The 27,250-nt window shown below is 39.7% G+C and overlaps 1 protein-coding gene across 3 annotated transcripts; it reads right to left on the bottom strand.

Moving 5' to 3' along the window:
- Positions 1-1,273: 1,273 nt before the first annotated feature.
- Positions 1,274-26,428, bottom strand: Hikeshi (heat shock protein nuclear import factor hikeshi). 3 transcript variants are annotated; one of them, XM_052712504.1, is made up of 5 exons: positions 26,211-26,427; positions 20,939-21,176; positions 6,309-6,460; positions 2,638-2,756; positions 1,274-1,589 (listed from the first exon to the last, which is right to left on the bottom strand). In XM_052712504.1, the coding sequence occupies exons 1-5, from the start codon at positions 26,238-26,240 to the stop codon at positions 1,535-1,537; spliced, it is 594 nt and encodes a 197-aa protein (XP_052568464.1). In that variant the 5' UTR covers positions 26,241-26,427; the 3' UTR covers positions 1,274-1,534. The 3 variants fall into 3 exon arrangements, with proteins under 3 accessions (XP_052568464.1, XP_052568465.1, XP_052568466.1); XM_052712505.1 differs by lacking the exon at positions 20,939-21,176 and having other exon boundaries at positions 26,211-26,428; XM_052712506.1 differs by lacking the exons at positions 20,939-21,176; positions 26,211-26,427 and adding an exon at positions 11,717-11,837.
- Between the last annotated feature and the right edge of the window lie 822 nt (positions 26,429-27,250).

Below are 27,250 nucleotides of genomic sequence, written 5' to 3'. Positions count from 1 at the left end.
AACTCTGACAATGCAAGAAATTACCAAGGAGAGGGTTGGGGTGCAGCTAAAAACTAAAGTAGATCCTTGTTTCAACAAAAGACTGCAAACTGATCTAACAAGTAAGTCTGCACGGGTTCCTATTTTTAAAGACACTGTTAATACAGACCACTTAATCTTTCACCTTTTAAAGACAAAAGACACTGTATCATCCACAAGTTATTTTCCAATTTTTTAGAATTATCTGCCAAAACAGTGTGACAGGTGGTGGTAGTGGCGGTGGCGGTGGCGGCGGCGGCGGCGGCGGCGCACGTCTTTAATCCCAGCACTCGGGAGGCAGAGGCAGGCAGATCTCTGTGAGTTCGAGGCCAGCCTGGTCTACAGAGTGAGTTCCAGGAAAGGTGCAAAGCTACACAGAGAAACCCTGTCTCAAAAAACAAACAAACAAACAAATAAATAAATAAATAAAATTATCTGCCAAAACAGCACAAAATTAACTCAAGGCCCCCAAACTGTTATGTTTCCTTCCTATATAGGGACCTTGTGGCCCCTCTACTGTACATACTCCTTCACTGAGTAAGCTAATATATTCAGTTTTGATTGCAGATGAGATCTTGGTGGTCTTCAGCCAATGTGTTTCACCAGTATGAGTCCTTTTTAAATGAGACAAAAAGCTCTGTCTTCATATGCAGAGGAATTCAGTCCTACATTTTATATACAACTGCCTACTAACATTAACAGTGTTAAATAAAAGTTCACTGGTATTAAACATAGAAATTTTATTAAATAAAAAAAGTACATCAATCTGCAGATATAAAAACTGGCAACCAACCTTTCTTGACTGAAAAACAACAAACTTGCCAATCTTAAGAAATATTCCCTGAAACCAAATGTGGTGGTGTATCCCTGTAATGCCAGCACTCAGGAGGCAGGGGCTGGGCACCAAGAGCTCAAGGACATTCTTAAGCTACAGAGGGAGTTTTGAGACCCTGTCTCAAAACCAAAACACACACACACACACCCTGGGGGGCAGGAAGAAGAGCAAAGAAAAGAAAAACTCCCTGAAGCTAATTTTCTCATCTTAAAACACATATTTGACATGTTTTTCAGAAGTTCCCCAATTATGAAATAGTTGACTTAAAGTTAACTACTCTAGCAGGACATGGTGGATCAAGCCTGTGGATTAACTTAGCTACTGGCTGTCCTGGGCACATGAGACCCTTAAAACCAACCAACCAAGTTAACTACTCTAGCAAAGTACTGTGGGAATGAACAAAAAGGGTACACATGCAAAGGTATTTCAAATACTACTACTGTGAGTAGGATTTATTTTAAGAAATGAATGACAGCTGATACAAAATGTTTGCCTCCAAGAAGTATTTCACACTTATAAGGGAAAAGGTAACTAATACTGAACATTTTCCTTGTTCAAAGTGTCTAATGTTCATAAGGGTTTTGTGTAAGTTTCATAGTCACTAAGCAGTTTCGAAAGGTAGGCTTCATGACCCCTTTGACTTCATGCTTTTAAATGACATGACAAATTATTTTATTCAAGTTATGTTTTCCAAAAGAGAGGGTTCTGTGCTAGTCGTCTCTGAAAATTTTCATACCTAGAAAAGAAAATTCAGATTTATATAAGAACATTTCAATCACAATTTCATAACTTACCAAATAACTTTTATCAAAAATAAATTTATGTCATTTCCAAAAACTACGATAAAAAAGTAGACAGTAACTCTGGAAGTCATCACTATGAAGAGCAGGAACAGTAACCTAAGGTAACGTGGGATAGACAGCTCTTGGGGGAGAGGAGCGCTCACCCCAACCCCCCAATCACACTGATCCCATGACAGAAAGTCAGGAAAGGGAATCACTGTACATCCCTGAGAACAGTTGGCTCAAAGCCACAGCAGCACTGGGACAAAACACAAACCCAGTATGTTCCAGGGCCCTTGCTCAGAAAAGTACTACCTCCTACAGAGCTCTGAACCAGCTCCCCACTGGGACATTCAAAGTGAAAAAAATCCCTACAAAACAGGAAATTGGAGAAAAATGGTCATATATTCAAGGTGCAGCATAAGCCACATGATGCCTGGGGTGCTGACTTTCAATTTTGTTTGTTAATGTTTTTGAGTTATTTTTATTTTACTTGTAAAAACATTCTAAATGCATGCATGTATGTGTACCATGTGTGTGTGTGATATCCACTGAAGCCAGAAAAGGACATCAGCTCCTCTGGAACTGGAGTTACAATTGGTTGTGGATACTGGGAACTGAACCCAGGTCCTCTATAAGAGCATCAAGTGCTCTTAACCAGAGTCAGCTCTCCAGCCCCAGGGAAAAAATATCAAGTGTCAATATAGTATTTCTAACTCAACATATACATAATGTTATCATCCCTAACAGTGATCCCCAAAACACAATTATCTTTCCCTGTCTTTATGAATTTCTAATGGTTGCTATGTAATAGGATACTTAGGGTTGAACTATTCCAGATCTGAACACTACAGAATATACACTATTGGTATGCAATATATTAACATATGTTGATATCCACCATAAAAGACTATGTTTACCTCTCTAAGAGGAAATACATTCACAGGCAAAATATATATAGTTACTAAAGTCTTAATACTAGAGACTGAAATTGTTGCATACCATTTCAGAACCACATTTGCCGGGATGAACATTTCAGACGGATTTGGTGTCATCTGGGCCTGAGAGAGAGCAAACGATGAAGCAAAATTGTAGAAGTTGTCCAACATCTTCTGCGTGAACTGAAAAGTTAATAATTGATGTTAGTGAATTACATTAAATATTCAGTTTAGACCTCAATATTTTTATTTATTTAAAAATATTCCTGTATTAACTTGGTTCTAAGGAATATAAGTTCTAAGACAGCTGGGTATGGTGGCACACACTTTTAATTCGAACACACAAGAGGCAGTGACAGGCAGATTTCTATCAGTTCCAGACCAGCTTGGTCTACATAGTTTCAGGCCAGCCAGTGCTAGAGAAACAGGGTCTCTGTATTTACAATAAATTACGTAAATGAGTAAGATCTAAGACAGTCTATTGAGGAAAGCTTAGGGTAGTCATAAGATGACACTGGTCTACAGGAGTAAAGGGAAAATCTTCCTTCAAACCTTTCATCTCAATGTCTGCACACCTGTAGCTGGAGTTTTCCTGCCTGGCCCACAGTCAGGACAAATCTCTCTCACTCACCAGTCCCACAGCCACTCAGACCCAACCAAGTAAACACAGAGACTTATATTGCTTACAAACTGTATGGCTGTACCAGGCTTCTTGCTAACTATTCTTACAGCTTAAATTAATCCATTTCTATAAATCTATACCTTGCCACGTGGCTTGTGGCTTACCGGCATCTTCACATGCTGTTTGTCATCGTGGCGGCTGGCAGTGTCTCTGACTCAGCCTTCCACTTCCCAGCATTCTTCTCCTCCTTGTCCTGCCTATACTTCCTCCTGCCTGACTACTGGCCAATCAGTGTTTTACTTACTAACCAATCAGAGCAACATATTTGCCATACAGAACATCCCACAGCACACACACCTCTAAAATCACTCTCCTCCAATCACCATATTTTCCCATATAAAACAATAACCAGCTATATGAGGTCTATGTCTTGACAGAAATATAAAAGCTTAACTATCTTGAGAAAAGCTACAGCCAGGCAGTAGTCTTTAGTCCCAGCACTCAGTAGGCAGAGGCAGGCAGATAGATCTCTTAAGTTCAAGCCCAGCCTGATATACAGAGTGAGTTCCAGGACAGCCAGGGCTACACAGAGAAACCCTGTCTGGAGAGAGGGAGAGAGGGACAGAGGGACAGAGGGAGAGAGGGAGAGAGGGAGGGAGGGACAGAGGGAGAGAGGGAGAGAGGGAGGGAGGGAGGGAAGGAGGGAGAGAGGGAGGGAGGGAGGGAGAGAAAGAGAGAAAGAAAGAAAGAGAGAGAGAGAGAAAGAAAGAAAGAAAGAAAGAAAGAAAGAAAGAAAGAAAGAAAGAAAGAAAGAAAGAAAGAAAGAAAGAAAGAAAGAAAGATAGATAAAGGGAGAAAGAAGAAAAGCTACTGGAACCATTACTGTAAAAGAAAGCAGGATGGGCAAAGTACTATTCCATTTCTTCTACTTGTTAATCTGTCTCTTTTTATTGACCCTAAAATGATCAAAGCTACTAATATCCTTCAAGTGTCCATAGTAGAAATTAGAAGTAAACTCATTAATTCTTCATGAAAACCAAGTGCTTACAGGCAATGAACCTAAAAGTAAAGAAATTAAAGACAGTGCTACTTAGGGCCCACTCAAAAACAGTCCCCCAGGCCATAGAGATGGCTCAGAGAGTAAAGGAAGGTGCCATGCAAGCCTGAGGGCCTGAGTTCTATCCCAGGAACCCAGAGTGGAAGAAGAGAATCAACTCACAAAAAGTTGTCTTCTGACCTCCACAATCACCATACCACACTTATGCATGCACGCACGCACGCGCACACACACACACACACACACACACACACACACAAATAAATTTAAAACAAATGATCATCCCAGTATTACTTTCTCAAAAATACAAAACCAGCCCTCAAAGTTCCTGATGCATCTTCCTTTTCACAAGAGATATTATTCATTTCATTGGGATGGAGGTAATGTAAGTCAAAGATCTACCATTATGGTAGCATTAATATCAAGAATTAGTAAGGTCACTAACCAAAAGATTACCATTATAAACAAAGTTCACAGCAACCCTCCACACCAGCACCAAGACTTTTTTCTTTTTTTTTCCTTTTCTAACACAGAGAGGTAGACAATGTGTAAAGAAAGGAACCAAGTCTCCGAAAATTAAATGTGTAAGTTCAGTGCTACTTTCAACAAAATTCTAATGAAGTTTTTCACAGAGCCTGACTAGGTGGTACTATCTGGAACACAACAAGGTGATTAAAATTATTAGGAACAATACCTAGGCCTATTCTGATAATGAGAAGGAACTTGGACTATTAGACATTAAAACTTAACTGGCAGCCAGGCAGTGGTGGTACACACCTTTAATCCCAGCACTCAGGAAGCACAGCTGGAACTACATAGCAAGACCTTGTCTCAAAACAACAAAAGAGAAAATAAAACTTTCTGCAAAGAAGCAGACAAACTACTTGGAGTAAAAGAATCCAGAATATACTTGAGTATATGTGACATAATACAGGACAAAGGTTATTACTGGGGGAGGGGTAATTATTAAAACAATGGGCCAGAAAAAATAAAAATAAAGAAATTCATCAGCATAGAAGAGGAATAAAGGAATCTATACTAATCGTAAAAAACAACCCAAATAGATTACATAAGAGACCTAAATAACCAATTCACCATAGGAAAGAAAGAAAGGAAGGAAGAAAGGAAGGAAGGAAGGAAGGAAGGAAGGAAGGAAGGAAGGAAGGAAGGAAGGAAGGGAGAGAGAGAGAGAGAAAGAGAGAAAGAAAGAAAGAAAGAAAGAAAGAAAGAAAGAAAGAAAGAAAGAAAGAAAGAAAGAAAGAAAGAAAGAAAGAAAGAAAGAAAAGCGGAGAGGTCAGAGAAGATGGGCTCCAGAAGAAGGTCAAAGTGCTACAATTTATACCTGCAGACTCTGGGCACAAATTAGAACAGGAAACAAAAATGTATGCAAAAGACAAGGGAGCGAGAAACCCAGAAATGAGTAGATATGAGAGAATGTAACAAATCAGGGGGTGGTGCTTTTACAAGTCTACAAGTGTTACTTTATTCTGTCTACAAAGACAGGCGGTCCTTTATTCTGTCCACAAGGACAGGTGTTATTTTATTCTGTCTACAGGTGTTACTTTAGGGCAGGTGTTACTTTGTATCTATTTGGACTTAAAAATGCTTGACACTGAGTAAGTACGTAATAAAAATCTGTGCAATAGCTAATTTATTCTCTGTACTTTATGTGCCTAAAATATTTCAAAGTAAAATGTTCAATAAAAGTATAAGTCCTTTATTTAAAAGCTCAAAAAGTGTATGACCTCACAGAAGCAGACAGGAGAATGGTGGCTGTCAAGGGTTTGGGGACAAGGGGAGGTGCTGGTCAAGGCATACAAAGTTTATGTACAACAGAAGACTATACACTGAAAGTATACCTGAACTCTGCATCAGAGCTCAAGTATGCTTACACAAGGAAGAATGTGACATCAGGGGCATGGTACCTGGCTTTAGTTCCTTCACAAAGCAGACATATATCGAAACATTATCTTAAACACCATAAAGATGTACAATTTTGTCACTATACCACAATGGGGGAGAGGGCAGAAAAAGCATTAAAATACGTATGCCTTACCTGCGTGAATGAGTCAACCGAGGACACAGCAGCACTGCCCACAGGAGTCTGCTGAGCCAGACTGTCCAACAATTCCACTGAAATACCAATCTGAGCAACAGATGGGGTTCGCACAATATTCATGGCTCCAAACGGGTGCTGGCTTCCTTCTCCTGAAAGAAATTTACAGGTGCTACAAATTCAAACTAACTTGAGGACTCTCTCTCTGGCTTAACACATTAAGAGGTATTAAGTTTTTCTCTATGATTCTGATAACTAAGAGATGACTCACTTCAGTGTCCTGGTCTGCTTGCTCTCTATGACAGCTGCTCTGGACCTGAAGGCCTGCTCCCCACTTCAGGCTCAGTGCTGGAACTCTACTGATAAAGGAAACCTACACCAGCTGTCCGTGGACATGAACACCCTGCTCTCGCTAACACAAGTCTCCCCATTTCCTTCTTTTACCATTATGAACAAAGTCTGAAAAGTGTGAATTCTGGATTCTGTTTAATAAAAGGCAGCCATGATGATCATGTCTCTAGTCTCCTTTTTCCATTTCCTTTAAAGATGGTGTAACTGCAGCTGGGCACGTGGCACATGCCTTCAATCCCAGTACGTGGGGTGAAAAGATAGACGGATCTCTGAGTTTGAGACCAGCCTGGCCTATAGAGTGAGTTCTAGGACAGCCAGAGCTACATAGAAAGACTTTGTCTCAAACCCCCCCACCAAAAAAAAAAAAAAAAAAAAAAAAATATTACATAACAGAAAACTGCTCTATGAAGATTACACATCAGTGCAACGGCAAATCTCACATCCCATTGTATGACCTGAGACCTAAGAATACAGATTAAATGTCTGAAGTTATTGCAAGAGAAATATGCCATAGAGACCACCTGTGGTCTAGAAAGACTAAAATATTTACTATGTGACCCTTTACAAAAAAGCTAGCTAACCTCTGTCATGAGCAATTCTATCACTCTTCCACCTTTCTTATATATTTCAACCTTTTTCTTTTAGCATAGTTAAAAATAAGTGATGAGTTGAAAGTAAAATTATTTCTTGACTGAGTGCCACAGTGTATGAGATACTAGAATAGTAAAACACAGCCTCAAATACATCTTTGATTTTAAAAATGACCCACTGGACTTCTATAACTGCAAGATAAAAATAAGCTTCTGCTCTACCAAAATGTATACAAGGGGTTGAGGAGATGGCTCAGTTGGGAAATTGCTTGCCTAACCACAAGGACCTGAATTTAATCCCCTGCATGCACATAAAAAAGTCATGGATGATGGGTCACACTTGTAATCCCAGCACCAGCCAGCCAACCTATCCTGGTTGGCAAGACCAAGGTCCCAGTGAAAGACCCTGTCTCAAAAAACAAGGTGGACATCTCCCAGGAGCAACACCCAAAGTTATACATGTAAAAGTTTCCTCTGTTCCTCCAAAAGACTTCTAAAAAAGAAGAAAATCATGAAATCTAATTCATCTAATTAGGTGCTCAAGAGAAAAACTAAAAAGCTGCAAGTCCACTGTTTCAGATACTGTATGTGCACATAGCAGCCAAAGAAGACGACTGAAAATGCTTATGACGAAAGAAGGAAGTTGCCACACAGTAACATCTGAATATGACAATGTATGTTACATGAAAACATCTTAACAGCATTCTCAGTACTGAACAGAAAGATTAGAAATCACATATATATCTTATATATTAATAATATATACCTTTTGTACATAATATACTACTTATCCTTTATATATTAATATATATGAAATATGTATTTTATACCTCTTTGCTTCATATTTATTAACAGAATAACAAGCATGAAAATACATTTTTCACTAACAGTTTCAGAAAGTGTATATTTTAAAACTTTATTATCAGTAAATACATTAACTTACATAATGGTAACGTATTTGATGTTTTTTTTTAAAAGACTTATTTATTATGTATAAAGTGTTCTGTCTGCATGTATGCCTTTTGGCCAGAAGAGGGCACCAGATCTCATTACAGATGGCTGTGAGCCACCATGTGGTTGCTGGGAATTGAACTCAGGACCTTTGGAAGATCAGCCAGTGCCCTTAACCACTGAGCCAACCACTGAGCCATCTCTCCAGCCCTTGATGTTTTAACATACCTGAATTTGGATATTTAAAATGTATGTACAGAAATATCCAAACTCTACCAAGTTAGGAGATCTTAAGAGTTTCTACTCTCAACAAGCTTAAACTCCTAACTGGACAATACTGTCACTTAACTATTCTGAACAAGTTTCATTATCTGGGTGATTTCTGGTTTGGTTTTTGGAGATAAGATTTCATGTAGCCCAGACTGGCTTTGAACTCTTGGTCCTCCTCTCCCCTCTTCAATATGCTGAGATTAAGGTGCTGGGGGGATACCACCATATTCAGTTTATCTAGTGATTTCTAATATTTCTTCTAGCACTGGCATTTCACAACTCTGTACAAACAAAACAACCATGTACTGAGTACCAGCTGTGCCATTTTACATATCTTATGTCTAATGTATTTTCCATATCTTGTATCTTATCCTTGCATTTTGCATACATTACAATTAATGCTTGCAAAACAACTTGCACTCTAGCTATTATTTCCATTGTATGTGAATTCTCCTCTATGATTAAAACATCTTGGTCTAAAGCACACACCTAGAGCTAGGTATGGTGGCACATGCCAGCAGTCCCATCTACTCAGGTGGTTGAGGCAGGAAGATTCCTTGCCCTGAGTGTTGAGACCAGCTTAGGCAGCATAGCAAGACACCTTGGCACCTGAGCATGTTAGTGTGCACCTGTAATCCTAGCCCTAGGAAGGTAGAGGCAGGAGTTTAAGTCCATCTTTGGCTACATAGACAAGTTTGAGGCCACCTTGGGGTACAAAAGACCATGTCTCAAAAACAAAACCAACCAACCAACAAAAACCGTGAAACTGGAGACATGGCTCAGAGAGGAAAGATCTGAACTAGACTGAAGGCTGTATGGACCAATAACCACAGCATGGGGTTATGAGGCATAACATGCAGATCCCTGGAGCTCTCTAGTGGGTGGTGTTTCAAGTTTAATAAGAGACCCGACCTCTCAAGAATAAGGCAGAGAGTGAAAAAGAAAGACACCCCAAGTCCTGCTCTGGCCTCACAAGCACAAGCACAGGTAAATGTACACATGCCCCATACATATATTTACACGCACACACATACACATACACACAAAAGTGGAGGGAAAAAAGGTTTTTTCAGGTATGTTAAACAGCAAATATGTTACTAAGTTAATGAATTTACTGACAAAGAATGCACACCCAGTAACAAGCACCACTGAGGAACAAAAGAGAGAAGCCCAACTCCAAAGTCACAGCCCATTCCAGCCCATTATTCTACCCATTTCCATCAAATTCTTTGGTAAACATTCTAACTCATTCTTTAATCCTTACAATGAAACCACTCAGTGAAGCGAGTGGGGAAGTTGTGGGAGCGCACAAGGTGCCATTCCGATTAACCAGCCCCTGCCATGAACACAGACTAATAGTAACATCTTGAGCTGGTTTCTATCCCTTCTTGACAAACTCAACCCAATTTTAAAACAAAGCTGGAGTCTGTGTAAGTTTTCCTTCTGGCAACTGAATTGAATAAGAGATCATTTACACCACATATAGGAAAAGCTAAGAGCGGTCTCATTAAAAATACAGCAGCAAGCCCCAAAAGAAAAGAGCAGAATTATAAAGAAGTAATCAGGGCCAGGTGTGATGGCACACACCTTTAATGCCAACACTAGGCAGAGGTGGGTGGATCTGTGAGCTGGAGGCCAGCCAGGTCTACAAAGGGAGCTCCAGGCCAGCCAGCTACATAATGAGACTGTGTCTCAAAAACTTGAAAGAAAAAAGAAAACAGGAGGAGGCAGAGGGGAGAAAGAAAGAAAAGCCAAATGGAGATTTATAAAAACAATTTTCAGCTTTTTTTTCACAGGTATTCTAATGTTACTGTTATGAAAGGCAAAGGAAAGTTAAGCAATTGTACCAGATCAGAGACGAGAGGTGTAACACTTATACACAATGCATGATCCTGCTTGGATCTCAGATGAAGGCCAATGGTACAGTTACAAAAGGCATTTTAGGGACAAATGACAAAACTAATACAGACTGCAAATTAGATGAGAGTACTCTGTTTGCATTAACGTTGAACTTGATTATACTGTGTTTCTATAGGCAAGATTCTTCCATGGACCTACAAAACATAAGCTCCGACATTCAGGAGTAAAGAACAGCAAGTACAACATATTTGCAAAACTTCCAGAAGAAAAGCGCATGTCTATAGGGCCAGTGAGATGGTTCAGCAGGTAAATACACTAAGTTCAATCCCCATGGTGGAAGGAGAGAAGCAATCCCCAACTTCCACACATGCAGCATGGCACACAAGCACATGCATAACACACATACAAATTAATATATGCAATTTTTATCTAGATAATGACAAATATGGCAAAAATGATAAATGTGGGGGAAGTAGAAGGAACAACTCTTAGATTCTCCACTAATTTCTTTTTTCAAAATAAAGTCTTAAATCTCTGATGCAGAATTAGGGATGTAATTCAGTGGTAGAAGAGTGCTTGTCTTACATTCCTATCACACATACACATAATATAAATAATAATATAAAAAATTTTATAATATAAAAAAATATATAAACGAGTTTTTTAAAGATTATGTGTATGTGTGAGTACCTGCATGGATGTGTACCTATGTGTGCATGGAGTCCATGGAGACCACAGCAGAGCATCAGATCCTCTGGAACTAGAGTTAAAGACAAATTTGAGCAGCCAGTGGGTGCTGGGAACTGAACCCAGGTTCTCTGCCAGATCAGTAAGTGCTCTTAACCACTGAGCCATCTCTCCAGCCTCTAGAACTGATATTTTAAAAACTTGAGCCGGGCGGTGGTGGCGCACGCCTGTAATCCCAGCACTCGGGAGGCAGAGCCAGGTGGATCTCTGTGAGTTCAAGGCCAGCCTGGTCTACAGAGCTAGTCCAGAACAGGCTCCAAAGCTACAGAGAAACCCTGTCTCAAAAAACCAAAAATAAATAAATAAAAATAAAAACTTGAATTTTAAACTAATAGTATCTCACAATCAGGCTTTGGTCAAAAGAACATAAAGGAAAACTCAACTACAAGGTACCTGATTTACTCTAAAGGCCTGGAACACAAAATATAATCCTTTTAATAACAAGGTTTATAGTTCATAAAACCCTATTACAGTATTTATTCATACTTATTTTCTCTTATGCTACAGGCAATTTGAGTAACTATTTCTTATTATTTTATTAAGTATAATCACATATTAAAAGTGCTACAAATACAATGAAAAATTTGTCAAGCTCTATGTAAGTGTTTTCATATCTGACCTAAGGTCCTACTCCCCCACCTGCTCTTCCAATCTTGGCCTCTTCTGTTTCCCATTCTCCATATAATTCTCCACTGCAGATGTCACTGGAATGCTCCCTGACTGAGGCATTGCGCTATTTCCTCCTTGTCTCTTGAAACACTTTACAAATAGTTAACCTACAGAGAAAAGGAAGGTTTGAAATTGAACTTTGTGTGTATGAACGGGTATGTGCATGTGGCTTCAACAAACTCTTCAAATAGTATATGAACTCCGCAAACATTTCTCTTTGACAGACAAATGCACATAAATATGCATAAATATACATTACTGATATTTTTTTTCCAGAGTACTTAATTATCTTTGGCAAGAAAAAATGCTTTCTACTTCTAAATTCAGAATCAAAATTTTAACTCATAATTTTAAAAATATCATACTCATATTCCTGATTTATCATAACCCAAAAGTTAACATTTCATTATTCACAGGTGTTACGGGTTTTGATAGATGCTTAACTTGAACCAGTTTTTAGTTGACTCTCTGAATGCTGGAAGCAGTATCAAGTTTTCTGAAGATTCTAAAAATAAATACTACAAAGCACAGATACCACTTTCAGAACTCAGTATGGCATTTAAAGAAACAAGTGAAAAAAGCAATAGTCAGTGTTAACATAAAACTTGAGAGATACACTAGGTATATGTAGAAATGGATTTTGAAATCATAGAGTACCTTTTATGTTAATGAGATAGCTATGCAACAGAAGATTATGGCCAGTAAAAGGATTTAATTGAGAAAATTAAAGATGTAGTCCACTAAGAAAATTCTCAGGACAATCTGGAAATGAAATGCTGTGGTGGACCAAATTAAGTCAAAACAAAAGTGTAAGTAAATAGCCTTTTTGCCTATGTTATTTGACTCTGAAAAAATGTAAAAATTCCAAACCTTGGAAAAAACAGGCAGAGTATCTTAACAGAGCACCTGGCTTTCCATCATCTGACTTTCTTGATGCCTACCAAGAACACCAATGATAGTCAGGCATGGTGGTCCATGCCTTCAATACCAGAGAGGCAGAGGCAGGAGGATCTCTGTGAGTTCAAGGTCAACCTGGTCTACATATTAAGCTCCAGGACTATGTAAGCCAAGGCTATGTAGAGAGACCTTGTCTCAAAAGACAAAACAAAACAAAATAGCAACACCAATGTTAACTTTAGTATAAAAACAGTAAGAATGGAGACAAATATTTTTAGTTAAAAATAGTCAAAATTATTTTTGCCCTAAATTTGTCATTATATTCAGAATTTTACTAAATGAACCAATAAACAAGGAAAATGGAATATGAGATATTATAAAAATTACCAAATTTCAGTCAGGCGTTGGTGGCGCACACCTTTAATCCCAGCACTTGGGAGGCAGAGGCAGGCAGATCTCAGTGAGTTCGAGGAAGCCTGGTCTACAAAGCGAGTTTCAGTACAGCCAGGACTGTTACACAGAGAAACCTTGTCTCAAAAAAGCAAAAAAAAAAAAGTTACCAAATTTCACTTTATAGTTCTCAACATATATAGATATTTACTTCTATAGTATTAATTCATGGAATGTTGTAAAAAGTGAATGATAATCTCTAGGAAATACTAAAGAAAAAAAAGTAAAGAAATATAGCTTACAGATAAGCTTTAAAATATTCAAATGAAAAGAATGCCAAAGACAGAAGAAAATAAAAATAAAAATGTTAAAGTAGCCAGGCGGTGGTGGCGCACGCCTTTAATCCCAGCACTCGGGAGGCAGAGGCAGGTGGATCTCTGTGAGTTCGAGGCCAGCCTGGTCTACAAAGTGAGTTCCAGGAAAGGCGCAAAACTACAGAGAAACCCTGTCTCGAAAAACCAAAAAAAAAAAAAAAAGTTAAAGTAGAGCACACGAATACTAACAACCCTGAGCTGACCTAAATACCTTATTAGAGAGCTGGTGGTTGTAAGAATAATTTCAGCTCCAGCTGCCTGAAGCTAAGAGCAAATCTCCTCCAGGCTCGATGTGCTTGGTCAGCTTTGCTCAACCTAATCAAGCTTAAGACTCGGGCTTGAAGGAGTATCTCAAAAGCTAAAAAATAGAAATCTGGCCGGCAGTGGTGGTGTATACCTTTAATCCCAGCACTCAGGAGGCAGAGGCAGGCAGATCTCTGTGAGTTTGAGACCAGCCCGGTCTATAGAGTGAATTCCAGGACAGTCAGGGCTGTTACACAGAGAAACTCTGTCTTGAAAAACCAAAAACAAACAAAAAAAGGAATCTATCACAAGCCCATGTGTTTTTAGATCTTACACTATATTTCCTGTGAATTATAAGACTATCTTGCATACATAAATTTAAGAATTCTAATATCTGGGGCTGGAGAGATGGCTCAGCAGTTAAGAGCACTGACTACGCTTCCAAAGGACCCTGGTTCAATTCCCATCACCCACATGGCAGCTCATAACTGTCTGTAATTCTAGTTTCAGGGAATTCAACACCCTTACATACATTCAGGCAAAACACGAATGCATATAAAATAAAATAAAATAATTCTAATATTTTAAAAAGTATTTTTAAAGTGCCTTTTCCATTTTAACAGCATTTTATCATTTGATGTTGAAATGCACAGGATCTCTAAATATTTAAGCTCCTTGAATTATTTCTACTAAACCATTACAAATACTACTTACAATTTTTTTTAGTGGATAAAACCATCAACAGCCATGTTTAAACGGAAATAAGGGGAAACTACTTTTTAAATAAGAGACTAGAAGATCTTATTCATTATCAAAATGAAAACAAATCCTTTCCTATAATGGATCAACAAGTGATCAAGCATTATTACTAGATTTGAAGTCCTCACCAATAGCCCTGGCTGGCCTCTATCTCCAGTGCTGAGATTCAAAGTATGAGCCACCACACCCAACTAATTTTAGACAATTTAAATCTAACTTCATGAGAAAAAACAATGACATTGTTATGTCATCGTTCCTAAAATTTCCATTACAATGACTAAATTAGATTAATTCATTTTTTACTAAATGTTCTCAGACTGAATGAAAGAAAAGAGTAAGAAAATGCCTCAACTCATGATTCTTGAGTGCCTCTTTGACAGTTATCCTACTTAAGGACACTGAGAGTCTCCACAGAGACAACTCCTGGGCCTGGTTATGGCGAGGACGAAGCACTGTTGCTCGTCTGCCTGCCACCAGTTCTTGCTGCCCATTTCACTGCCACAGAACCCAGGTTCCTCTGTCTTCCAACGGGATCTGAAGAACAGCAGTCTCCAAAATCCTCCAGGCCTGCAGCAGATCAGAACTGCTGGGGCATCCAGCCCTACGACCTGAGAAGCTGCCAGGTTCTTTAGCTCTCCGGCCTGAAGAGGGCATTGTTGGACCGCCTGGCCCCCTTGTGTAAGCCAATCTAACAGCCCCCCTTTTATAATATATATCCACTCTACTGGTTCTGGTCCTCTAAGAATCCTGATTAGTACACTCCTCTTAGGTGTCACAAGACAAAGAAATGTGGCTAAGACAAGGCAAAATGGACAAGAGAGGGTACTTTTCACTGTTCCCAAGGAACCTCTGGAAAGAGGACATGGAGTACTGCTCATAAAAAGAAAAGGGACAATGAAACCCATTCCAAGCCAGGCAAGGTAGCTCTCGCCTGTAATCCCAACATCTGGGACACTGAGGTGAGAGGATTAACTGTGAAAGACTACTGGACTACACAGTGAGCTTTGAGCCAGCCTCAGCTACAGAGTGAGCAAGCTCAAAAATAACAAAAATAAACAAACAACAACAACAAAAGAGAAATCCCATTCCAAACTAAAAATGTAGGCAAAGCTATGGCAATGGCATGATAAGGTACAAACAAACTGACAATGTAATGGAATATTTGTTCACACTGTGTGAAGATGCGCCACTGTGATTGGTTTAAGAAAGAGCTGAATGGCCAATAGCTAGGCAGGAGAGACTAGGTGGGACTTCTGAGGAGCTCAGGATGAATCTAGGCCCAGAAGAGACACCAGCAAGTCATTGAAGTCGGACATACTACAGTACAGAGGAGAGGTAGCTGAGTCACGTGGCAGAACATACATTAATAGAAACAGGTTAATTTAAGTCATAATAGCTAGTTGAGAAAAAGTCTAGAGCCAAGCTTTCATAATTAATCATAAGTCTCCATGTCATTATTTATGAGCTGGAAGCCCAAAGAAAAGTCCAACTATAGACAATCTAACTGGTATGTCTCTAAAACAAACCAACATGCCCTGATCTACTAGCTGGTGACCAAGAGTCCAACCTTCATCTTAATCAATGCTACAAGTCTGGGTGTAAAATATGCCAGCAAAATTCTAGGCTTTGAATTGCCACAAATTCAACTTACAACTTTATACTTAAGGCTCTGCCATCATGCCATGTGGGCTTCTCAACTCCAAACCAAAAGTATTCTTTGTTCCCCCATCCATTGTTCCTCTCCCCATACTGCATATTACTACAAATACAGATCAAATGCATCCAATATTTCCATCATTTTCCAACTAACGTTCTATTGTTTAAAAAACACTATAAAAATATCTATTTATTTCGCTGGGTGGTGGTGGCACACGCCTTTAATCCCAGCACTGGGAGACAGAGCCAGGTGGATCTCTATGGGTTCAAGGCCAGCCTGGTCTACAGAGCAAATCCAGGACAGGCATCAAAACTACACAGAGAAGCCCTGTCTCAAAATAATAAACAAACATATATATTTCACCAGGGCAGCTGGTGGTGCATACCTTCAATCTCAGTACTCGGGAGGCAGAGGCAGGTGGATCTCTGTGAGTTCAAGGACAGCCAGAACTGGTCCACCGAGAAATCTGTCTCAAAGGAGAAAAAAAAAGGAAAAACATCTGTTTCCACTTTATTTGTATCTTTTTAAACTAAATGAATACAGTCCAGCAAGATGGCTCAATAGGTAAGGTACCTGCTGTCAGGCTGACAACCTGAGTTCCATATCTTGTATCCACACATGGTTAAGGAACCAATCCCAAAAGTTGCCCTCTGATCTCTGCACCTTTGTGCCTATATACATACATGTACATTATATTCTAATTGAAAATGTAGGTTAATACTAATGTATGTTTATATTTTACTTTTTAAATTATTTTTTTTATTTTATATTCACTGGTATTTTGCTTCCATGTATGTCTGTGTGAGGTTGTCAGATCTTGGAGTTACAGACAGTTGTTAGCTGCCATGTGGGTGCTGGGAATTGAACTCGGATCCTCTAGAAGAGCTGTCAGTGCTCTCAAACCACTGAGCCAACTCTCCAGCCCTATATTTTACTTTTAAAACAAAGTAGGGAGAACTCCCAAATGAAAACCAAGTGAGTGTGCTCAATGACAAGACAATTTGCTCTTGACCATCTTTTAAACACATTGTGCTGGAACTACTAGATATCTATTTGCCAAGAATTAAAAAAAAAAAAAAAAACTTTCAAAACATACCTTGTACTGGACAGAAACAAAAAACACAATCCATACAGACTATACCAAAAATGTAAACATATATTAAATAAACATACCACAAAGAGAAAAAAGGTAATCAATCAAAGGTGAAGACAAAGGTATTTTCAGACCATGAATCTGATAAAGGACTCATGCCAAGAACTCTCCAAACTCTAACTTCCAGAAGCAGCAGACGATCCTGTAATCTGCACCTAGGAAGCTGACGTAGAGAAATCTCAAGTTTAAGACCTTCCTAAACCATATGCCAAGTTCTTCTGGCTGAGGAGGAAAGAGAGCGGTGGTGGGGGAGAGCGGTAGAGGGGGATCTCAGGATCTGAGCACTCATCAAGAAGTTACATAGACCTCAAAAAGGAACATGAGAGAGGCAGAGGCCAGCCTGGTCTACAAAGCGAGTTTACAGGACAGCTAAGGCTACATAAAGAAACCCTGCCTTTGAAGACAAAAAAAAAGAAAGAAAAAAAGGCACATGAAAAAGCATTCTCAGTATCACTAGACATTAAAATAATGTTCATTAAAAAAACAATGATGTACTACTTTTAAATTACTAGCACGGCAAAGAAAGATCATACCAAAGGCTGGCAAGAATTTAGAGTAGCTTCTTCAACAGTAAGATATCCAAGTACTATATTATCCAGCCATTCTACTCCTCTGCTCTTACACAAAGAAGCAGAAGTAAATGCCATGCAAAAGTTCACATACACGTTTGTAGAAATATTTGTATTTACGTCACAGTATAGGTGTGGAGGTCAGAGGTCATAGAACACCTTGTGGGAGTCAGTTCTCTCCTTCTACCATGTGGGTCCTGGGAATTGAACTCAGATCCTCAGGCTTGATGGCAAGTGCCTTTACCTACTGAGCAACTTTATTTTAGGACCCAATTATCTAGAAATATCCCAAATGTTCATAAATCATTAATACACAGCCTAACATGGTGGGACATACCTTTATTCTCAGTTCTTGGAAGTCAGAGGCGAGTTGATCTCAATGAGTTCAGGCTAATCTGTTCTACATAGTCATTTTCAGGCCACCCAGGGTTACATAGTCAAAAAAAAAAAAATTCTTGGGCGGGGGAGGAAGAGGGAGTAAATAAACAAATTAATTGCAGTGTGTTCAACATCAATAGAATGCTACCTAGCAGTGAACTGAGTAATGTATCAGTTTCCATTCATGTGTGCTACACACACACACACACACACACACACACACACACACACACACAAATAATTCAATGCTTCATAGTAGAAATGTGCCACACTTAAGCTTTGTATGGCATGAAATTCTATTAAAAGAGCTTGTAATTCAACAACCACAAAAGGAATGAACTAGGGATACACACTATAATATAGAAGACTCCAAAATCAATTGTGTTCAATTAAAGAAGCCGCTTCTCGAGAAAGTACACACTACATGACATCAATATGTAACTCTAGAAAATACAACTGATTTTATGGCATCAGAAAGTAGGTTAGTAGTTGCCTACACTGGGGAGGAGATAACAGACCGGATACAAAGGAGAAGCAGGGCCTACAGAGTGAGACAGCAGCACCAGACAGTGAACGAGGAACTAGGGAACCAGGACAGACCATGTCAGCAAGAACGACGGTCAGGAATCATAAGACGGTGACAAGGTGGCTGAAAAGAACAAGAAATGAAAGAGTAAGAGTGGAAAGGGGTAGTGTGGGCACAGGAGACCAGAATTCTCACCAATAGGTGAGGTGAGCCAGGACAAGTGCACAGTCCCACAAGCCCTAACCCCAGATGAGTGATGTGGTGTGGGGTGATGCCCTCTGTGGGACAGATCAACATTGTGGTCCTTGGCCTTGAACCCAGAACCTTGTACATTGGAGGCAAGTACTCTGACTACTGAGATATACACTCCTGGCCTTCAAAAAAAAGGCTTTTAAAATTTATCTTTCCAAGACAGACACTAACATATTTATAGATTACTTGTGATTTAGGACTCTTGATTCCAATCGTATCAAAAGAGACATGGACAGGAATTTAAACAAAATGATATCCCTAAGATGGTCATTTTTAAAGTGGATGATGAGAATATTTTATCTAATATTGTATACATTAGAAATTTTTATAATGAAAACAATAGCAACTCAATTTACTTTGTGTTTTCTGTATATGCAGACATAAGATCTTAACTACTCAATTTATTCATAGTATGTCTATTCAGAACTTCAATTTTCTCAAGTCAATGATGTTTGCATTTCTAGTACACAAACTTTGTACACCAAACAGGTCTGTACCTCAAGCACATTAAAAATTGCTAATCTATTAATAGTAACCTCTCAATTTATGATCCACACCTATCCCTGCCACAGGCACTCTTGTACCATTCTGAGCACAGCACGTTCTCAAATTCTGACTTACTCCTTCACCTAGAAAATGTACCCACTCCTGGAAAATAATGCCAACAGGCCATAGGCCTGACAAACTCTTCCCAAGAGCACTAATTCTATCTCCTCCAGAGAACTTCCCCAACCACCTGCAGCTTACTAATCCATTCTCCCCAGTACTTACACTCACAGCTACATTTCACCTTTTTTCTCTATTTTATTTTAATTTCTATGAGCACTGGTGTTTTGCCTGCATGTATGTCTGTAAGAGGTGTAAGATCCCCTAGAAATGGAGTTACAAAGAGTTGTGAGCTGCCCTGTGGGTACAGCAGTCAGTGCTCTTAACCACTGAGCCATTACTGCAGACAAGAACTTAATTGTTATCTTTAAACTCCCAGAGCAGGCACCTATTTGTTAAGTATGTAAACATGTTATCTATACTGCCTAAATCAGTTTTCACTCGGCCTCCATATGCAATCTCTATATGAGAAACACACTGAAGAGTTTCTACACACCTCCATCTAGACTTGAGAAAAACAAAGCTTCAGAGGGAGCAAATGGCATCCAATCGAGACTCATTTCACATTGCTTCAAAAAATACTGCAGAGTGTTAAAGTGAAGATCATGTCCCCTCATTTTTAATAGAACCAAAACAAGAATGCTAGAGATTAAACACAAAAGCTGAAAACAACTGTGTGTACATGCATGTTCACATGTGTGTGCATGTGGGTATGTGTATACATGAGGAAGTGTGTATGCATTCAGGTGTACATGTTCAAGTACATATGTGAGTGCACATGTACACGTCTATAGAGACCAGGGGTAATCTTTGGTGTTATTCCATGAGTCTGTCCAAATTGTTTTTGCCACCGATTTCTCATTGGCCTGGAGCTTGTCAGTTTGGCTAGGCTGGCTGCCCAGCAAGCCCCTAGAGTACACCTGTCTCTGCCTCCCTGGTGCTGGGATTACAAACACATACCACCACATCTGACTTTTTACATGCTTACAGCTAGGCACTACCAACTGAGCCATAAGAGTTCAAATTTTTAATGAAGAATTTCCATTTTATTTCCTATACAGTTGCATTTTTATCTATTTGTATTTAAAACAGACATGCATACTGCAAAATGTGGGGAGACCACCTTTCTTTACTAAAATACTCAGGAAGGTCCAAAGTAGAGAGTGAGTGTTTTCCCTCAGGACCAGAGGGCAAGCACTGTGTGTGTACCTGGGGAGCTTTCACTTTCTACTTTCTAAATGTTTCTAAATAGCATCCTCATTCTTAGGAAAAGAATAGAATATATGACCTGTTACTTAGAAAACATGGTGGAAGCTTAAAAGCTGTATTTTGTGTAATACTAGTTAGGAAAAAGCTTAACTATGACATTATTTGAATATCGTTCTTACCAGATTTAAGACCTGATATTTTGAAGATGGCACTTGGCTTCCCATTCGTGACAAATCCCAGGAGCTGCCATACTGGCACCCCATTTGAGTCAGGATAGGAAAAGTAGACAGATCCTCCCATACCCTCAGGAAATGGGACTGTTCCCAGCATAAAAACCACAACATGGTTGATATTTTCATAATCAGGCAAGTCAAAAACAAATTTATCCTCTGCCACTTGCTGTGCAGCTGTTTGCACCTAGAAAATAAGAAACCAGTCTTAGTTTGAGAATGTGATGGGTTACTCTAACCTTTAGTACTGCCACTGTCACCTGCAGTTAGTCTAATATTCTAATTACAAAACCACCAAATAAATATACCAAAAGATAAAATCCCAAACCATAGTCAGCCTTAAATACTCATTTAATGAATGTAATCTTTTCAAAATACTGCTACATTCGCTCAGAAATTCCCTAATGGATTTTTACTTACAAAATAAATAGCTATGGTTATAACAAGAACATTCTAAGAATGGGCACATGGTGGCACATGCCTGTTATCCCGGGACTTGTGGGGTCATTCCCAGCTACATAGCTAGTTTGAGGCTACCTGGGTTACATGAGACTCTGTCTAAAATATGAAACCCTTGTAAAAATGAAAGCGTGTTGAATTGAACATTACTAGGCTTTTAGCCTCAATCTGAAGGACAGAAGGTCAGGTAATTAAAATGGGTACTGAATTATTCTAAGATTCTAGATTAGCAAATTCAACCACTAAAACTGATTTATAACCCAAAGACAAGGCTTGTACGGTTTCTCCAAACACTCACCAACACTCTCAGGGGCAGAACACAACAAAACAATTTAAGTTGCCTTGTGAGAAACATGTCCAGTTAAAATGGAACAAGGCTGTGTGGTGCCTTCTTGTTTCAGCATCCATGTTGTGACAAATGTCCTTTTTGCAACCTATTTAGTGCCATGTTTTCCACTTTGTGCTTTTGTTTTGTGATTTTTGAAACTTAAAATGGTCTCACTTTATACAGTGCTTCCAGTGTGTCTACTTGTAAGATGACTATGAAATGTCTCCATGGAAAAATGCATTGTTGTACTTTTCTTCAGCAAGGAGCTATAATGGTGTTAGGCCAATCAACAATGATGTCTGTTGGAAACAGAATATTGCTATGTAACCATGGCTGACCTAGTACTGGCTTATGTAAATCTCCCACACCCCTCCTGCTAGTCTAGAACTCATAGTAACTCTCCTGCCTGAAGTACTGAGATTACGTTGTATACCATCTCTCCTGGCTAAATTGTGTTTAAATACATACCTTTTTAAACACAAATGCATATGAAACAAAGTAATGGCATGATTTTTTTTAATGCTGAAACCAAAGGTTCTCAAGAACCTAATCCTGCTGTCCAACTAGCTGCAAAGATTTACCATTCAAACTAAAGGGAACTTAGTTTATGGGAAGAATAAGTGGTGACTAACCATGTGTGGTGGCACCGACATCTGAGAAGCAGAGACAGGAGAATCAGGAAATCATGGCCAAACCTTGGAAGCACAGCAACATAGCAAGTTGGAAGCCATCCTGGGCTACATGAGATCCTGCGGGTTGGGGCTGGTTATACATAAAATTCTTTGTTAATACTAATATTGCTATATCCATATGCATCATGAAAAAAAGAAATAGCAATTCTGAGAGGACCCAGGTATTTTAACTTACACAGGGTTGAGGTTTTGTTTTGTTTTGTTTGTTTCTGGTTTTACTTATTTATTTTTGGGTTTTTTGTTTGTTTGTTTGTTTGTTTGTTTGTTTGTTTGTTTGAGACAGGGTTTCTCTGTGTAGTTTTGGTGCCTGTCCTGGATCTCGCTCTGTAGACTAGGCTGGCCTCGAACTCACAGAGATCCACTTGGCTCTGCCTCCCATGTTTCTGGTTTATTGTAATTGCTATTTAACAAAACAACAAATCTGCATCACCACAATTATTCTGAAGACTAAACACTAACTTATTTATTTGTCTGTTTATTTACTTATTGAGGCAGGGTTTCTCTGAATAGTCCTGACTGTCCTGGAACTCACTCAGTAGACCAGGCCTGCCTCTGCCTGAAGGCCGGGATTAAAGGCATGTGCTACCATGACCCGCCTAACCCAAATACTGAATTCTTAAAACGTGATGCAACTAATTTTCTGTGCCCAGTATTTGCTGCTACGTAAATGCTTACTTTTTTTTTCTATAATTTTCTATCCTACCAATACAAGAAACCTTAAAAACCAAATTACTACTTAACTCCATCTATATAGTAGTATAACATTCATTCTTAAACTAAACCCCAAGATGTCAAGGCTGAGTGTCCGGATCTCACGAAGGCCCCAGCAGCCTTCAAGCAGTCTCAAATTCCTTATATAACAGAGGATGACCTTCAATCCTAATTAATGCTCTGCCTCCCAGGTGTCACAGTTACAGGTACAAGCCACTATACTCAACTGGGGCTGAGTGTTTTAAGGTCAAGCTCTGATTCCCTTTTATGAAATTTACTGACCCAACTTAAAATTTTCCACCATAAAAACATAAAATTTAAAACAAAAAATATAAACCAAGCCTTCCTGTAGGATTAAATTCAACTTCACCAAGTTTTAGCACATATATTTCTTGGAAGGCATGAGAAACTATGGTATTCACAAGTCTTGAAATAACCATAAGGCAAAATAAGTATGTTTCAACTTTTATTGCACAGGTAAGAGACATTCTGTAAATTTGTACCCATAATCCAATCTCCTTTTCTAAGATAGGACCTTATGCATGTGACCCAAGTTGGCCTTGGGTGAGCTATGTAGTGAAGACCAGCTTCAAATTCCTTGGTCTTCTGTCTCCATCTCCCAAGTGCTAGGATGATTACAGTGATGTGCCGCCACATCCAACTAGACACTCTAATACATGACCTTAGTTAAAACAAGCAAACAAAGGAAAAATGGAGTGGGGGAACCTTGCTTTTTTTCTTTGGGTACTTTTCTCAAAGAAAAAACCTCATAGCTGGTTGTGGTGGTGAAGGCTTTTTATCCCAGCACTCGGGAGGCAGAGAGAGGTGGAACCCTGAGTTTGAGGCTAGCATGTTCTATAGAGCAACTTCCAAGACAGCTAGGGTCACACAGAGAAATCCATCTCAAGTAAAAAGGAAAAAAACTCAAATAATGAAAATTAGGTTCATAAGTTTAAATAGGTGAATTTTCTGGCAAGAGAAGAATGTAGCTAAGTTTTGAGCTGTTAGTAGGTCTATTTGTGGGGGTTGGGGATTTAGCTCAGTGGTAGAGCGCTTGCCTAGAAGGCCCTGGGTTCCGTCCTCAGCTCCAGGGAAAAAGAAAAAAAGAAAAAGAAAAAAAAAAGCAGGTCTATTTGTTCTGCATTTTCATTTATGTCTATTGATACACAATTTCAAGCCAAACATCACCAAAAAAAAAAATCTTAAGAAATACCTACTGGATATTTATTATATAAATTTGATGTTGGGCAAATAAAGCGGACATAACTCTAAATTCTCTTCCAGATTAGTCCACAACATGACACATAGATTCTACATAGGATTTGGTTTGTTTTTTAATTCTTTTAAAAACGTAATTTTTGCTGTTTTGCTTTTGTGGTGTGTAGTGCTGAGGTTTGAACCCAGTCTTGGGCTTATTAAACAAGAATTCTGAGCCCAGTGTGGAGGCACACTCTTTTAACCCCAGCACTTTGGGAGAGGAAGGCTGATTTCTGAATTCATGGCTAGCCTGGTCTATGAGGTGAGTTCCAGGTCCATCAGGGCTACACAAAAAAGCCCTGTCTCAAAAATAATAATAATAATAATAATAATAATAATAATAATAATAATAATAATAATTCAACCACCAACACCCTTTTTGTATTGTTTTTTGAGACAGGATTTCTCTGTGTATCCCTGGCTGTCCTGGAACTCACTGTGTAGACCAGGCTGGCCTGCCTGGCCTTTAACTCAGAGATCTGCCTGCCTCTGCTTCCCTCCTGACACCACTGCCCAGTTCCAACACCCGATCCCACCCCCCGACTCCGCTTTTTTTTTTTTTTGAGCCAGGAGTCCTGCAACTGTGACCCTCCTCCCTTGCCTTTTGAATAGCTGGAATTACAGGTGTGAGACAGCAGGCTGGGCTTTGTTAATGACAGACATCTGAGTCCCACACTCATCTCAAACTGTTTCTTTCATCTTCCAATTCCGGAGCTGGGACATTCCAAAAGTAGATCACCAGTGCTACCACCACCACACCTCCACAGGGGTCTCCCATTAGACAGAAACCAAGCTTTCTGACGCTGGTAAGCCCGTGGTTTCAACCACGTGGTTCCGTAAGAGCTGAGTGTACAGAATACATTATCAAAAGCTGGTGAAAAGGGATTGGGAGCAGTAGAGAGCTTGCCTACCACGCGTGAGACACAATTTAACAAAGAGGCTGCAAAATTTAACAAAGCAGGGAGAAACAAAGCAAAGAAAGAGCTCTGAATGTAAGGGAGTCAAGTCTCAAGACGGAAATACGGGTGGTTTCTAACAAACCAGACTCGCTCTGGATTATTCCCCAACAATTCCAGGCACTCATTTCATTTCATTCTAACGCTCTGGAAAAGCAAGTGCATCTCTTTTGACCAATAAGGAAGCATTTCACTCGAATCCTTCTTGGTTACCACAGATAGGGTTCACACTTAAATTTCAATCATTCCTACTAGTCAGCTTCCAATTATTTTAAGCACAATTGTACACAGGGTGGAAAATTTTAAATTGGATCAGTAAACTTCAGAAAAGGAACCTTCCAAATACACCCAACGGAAACTCATTGCCTGAGCAACTTAAAAATCTCTGGAAAACACTTAGCTTTAGATTACAAATCTCAGCTTTACTTCTAAGTGGCATTACCAATTTAAGCGACTATTTACACCATCTATTGAGTGTAAGTTCTTGAACTGCAAACAGAGAATGACTATCTCAGGAGTTAGCACGGTTACGGCGAAATGCCGAAATAAACGCCACACAGAAGGCTGAAAGAACGAGTAATTGGAGCACTCAGCCCAGGACGTGGAGCAAAATGCGCACTCGATAAAAAAATCCTGACAACCATTCAAACACGTCTAAGGGTTGGGCAAGCGTCCCACTCCCCATCGCACACGCCCACGCCAAAAAAAAAAAAAAAAAAAGACGAGTGGGTTTCCTCGCGCTCCTGGCCCCGTGCACCGTGCCACCACCCGGCTCTCGGTCACCGACCCCTTCCTGCCACCGCCCGAGCCATCCTCACCAGCCTCCCCGCCACCAGGCAGCCAAACATGGCAGCGCCCTCGGCGCCTCTGCTCCGCCAGCGGGCGCCTCGGGCCGGAGACCAGGAATTCCGCAGCCACTCTCCTAAGTGAACTCAAGAACCTTCCAGAATTTGCAGGAGGGAACGTGTCCCTCCACTACATAGCAACACAGGAACGCATTCTGGCCCGGCGACCTCTGACCCTCCCTCCCTAACCTGCACGCCTCTCAGGGACTAGTACTTCCGGGTCTTGCACCCATTTCCTCCTTCTAAGGGAGTAAGGAGGAGCCGGCATCTCACCAAGACTACAAATCCCATAGTGCCGTGCGCCGACCTCCGGGGAGGTGAGCCCGGAGAATTTGAATGTTAGTACGTGATTTCCGTGCTTGTGTGAGTCAAAATTTCTAAATACGGTGCTGAAAGAAGACGTTTGTGAGGTTTGTGTAACATTTTAGGAGTAGTAATGCGCCTTTACCAGAATCGCTTCACGTAGCCTGTTTCCTACAAAAGCCTTATGGGGTACATATTATCTCCGTTTTATACGAGTGGAAAATTGAAGTTCAGCGTGACCAGCCCTGAAACTTGACAAAAGTGTGAATCTTGGAGCGTAAATTCAAGTCGTCATCCAATTCCAGCGTTCTTTCTGCCAAACACTATCTCAGAAATGCTTCTGTATTTTTTTTATAATTTTTTTTATTTCATGTGCACTCTTGTTTTGCCTGCAGGTACGTCTGTGTGAAGGCTTCGGATTCCTTGGAAGTTGCAAGCAGTTATGATAGCTGCCATGTGGGTGCTGGGAATTGAACCCGGGTCCTGTGGAAGAACAGCCATGCTCTTAATTGCTGAGCCATCTGTCCAGCGCTTCCGTATTTTTATCTCATAATTTTTATGGCATGGTCTCATTATATAGGCCAGGTTGACCTCGAACTTGTGAACCTCCTTCCTCCTGAGGCCATGAAGGGCCGGAAGTACTAATTTTAACAAGTAGTTGTGTTCTTTTCTTGCTTATATTCCTTTTTTTTTTTTCCTTCCCACTAATA

Source organism: Peromyscus californicus, unplaced genomic scaffold (assembly GCF_007827085.1).
Source record: "Peromyscus californicus insignis strain IS unplaced genomic scaffold, ASM782708v3 Scaffold_4__1_contigs__length_199733344, whole genome shotgun sequence".
Lineage (NCBI taxonomy): Eukaryota > Metazoa > Chordata > Mammalia > Rodentia > Cricetidae > Peromyscus > Peromyscus californicus.
The sequence above is the reverse complement of the archived record's forward strand: the minus strand, read 5'-3'. Positions and strand labels throughout refer to the sequence as shown.

Coding starts and splice junctions, on each gene's coding strand:
- Hikeshi (XM_052712504.1), bottom strand. CDS start 26,240: ATGTTTGGCTGCCTGGTGGCGGGGAGGCTG. Junction 6,461..20,938: donor AATATCAGGTCTTAAATCTG/GTAAGAACGATA, acceptor AATTTCTTTCAG/GAGAAGGAAGCCAGCACCCG. Junction 1,590..2,637: donor GCAAATGTGGTTCTGAAATG/GTATGCAACAAT, acceptor TTTCTTTTCTAG/GTATGAAAATTTTCAGAGAC.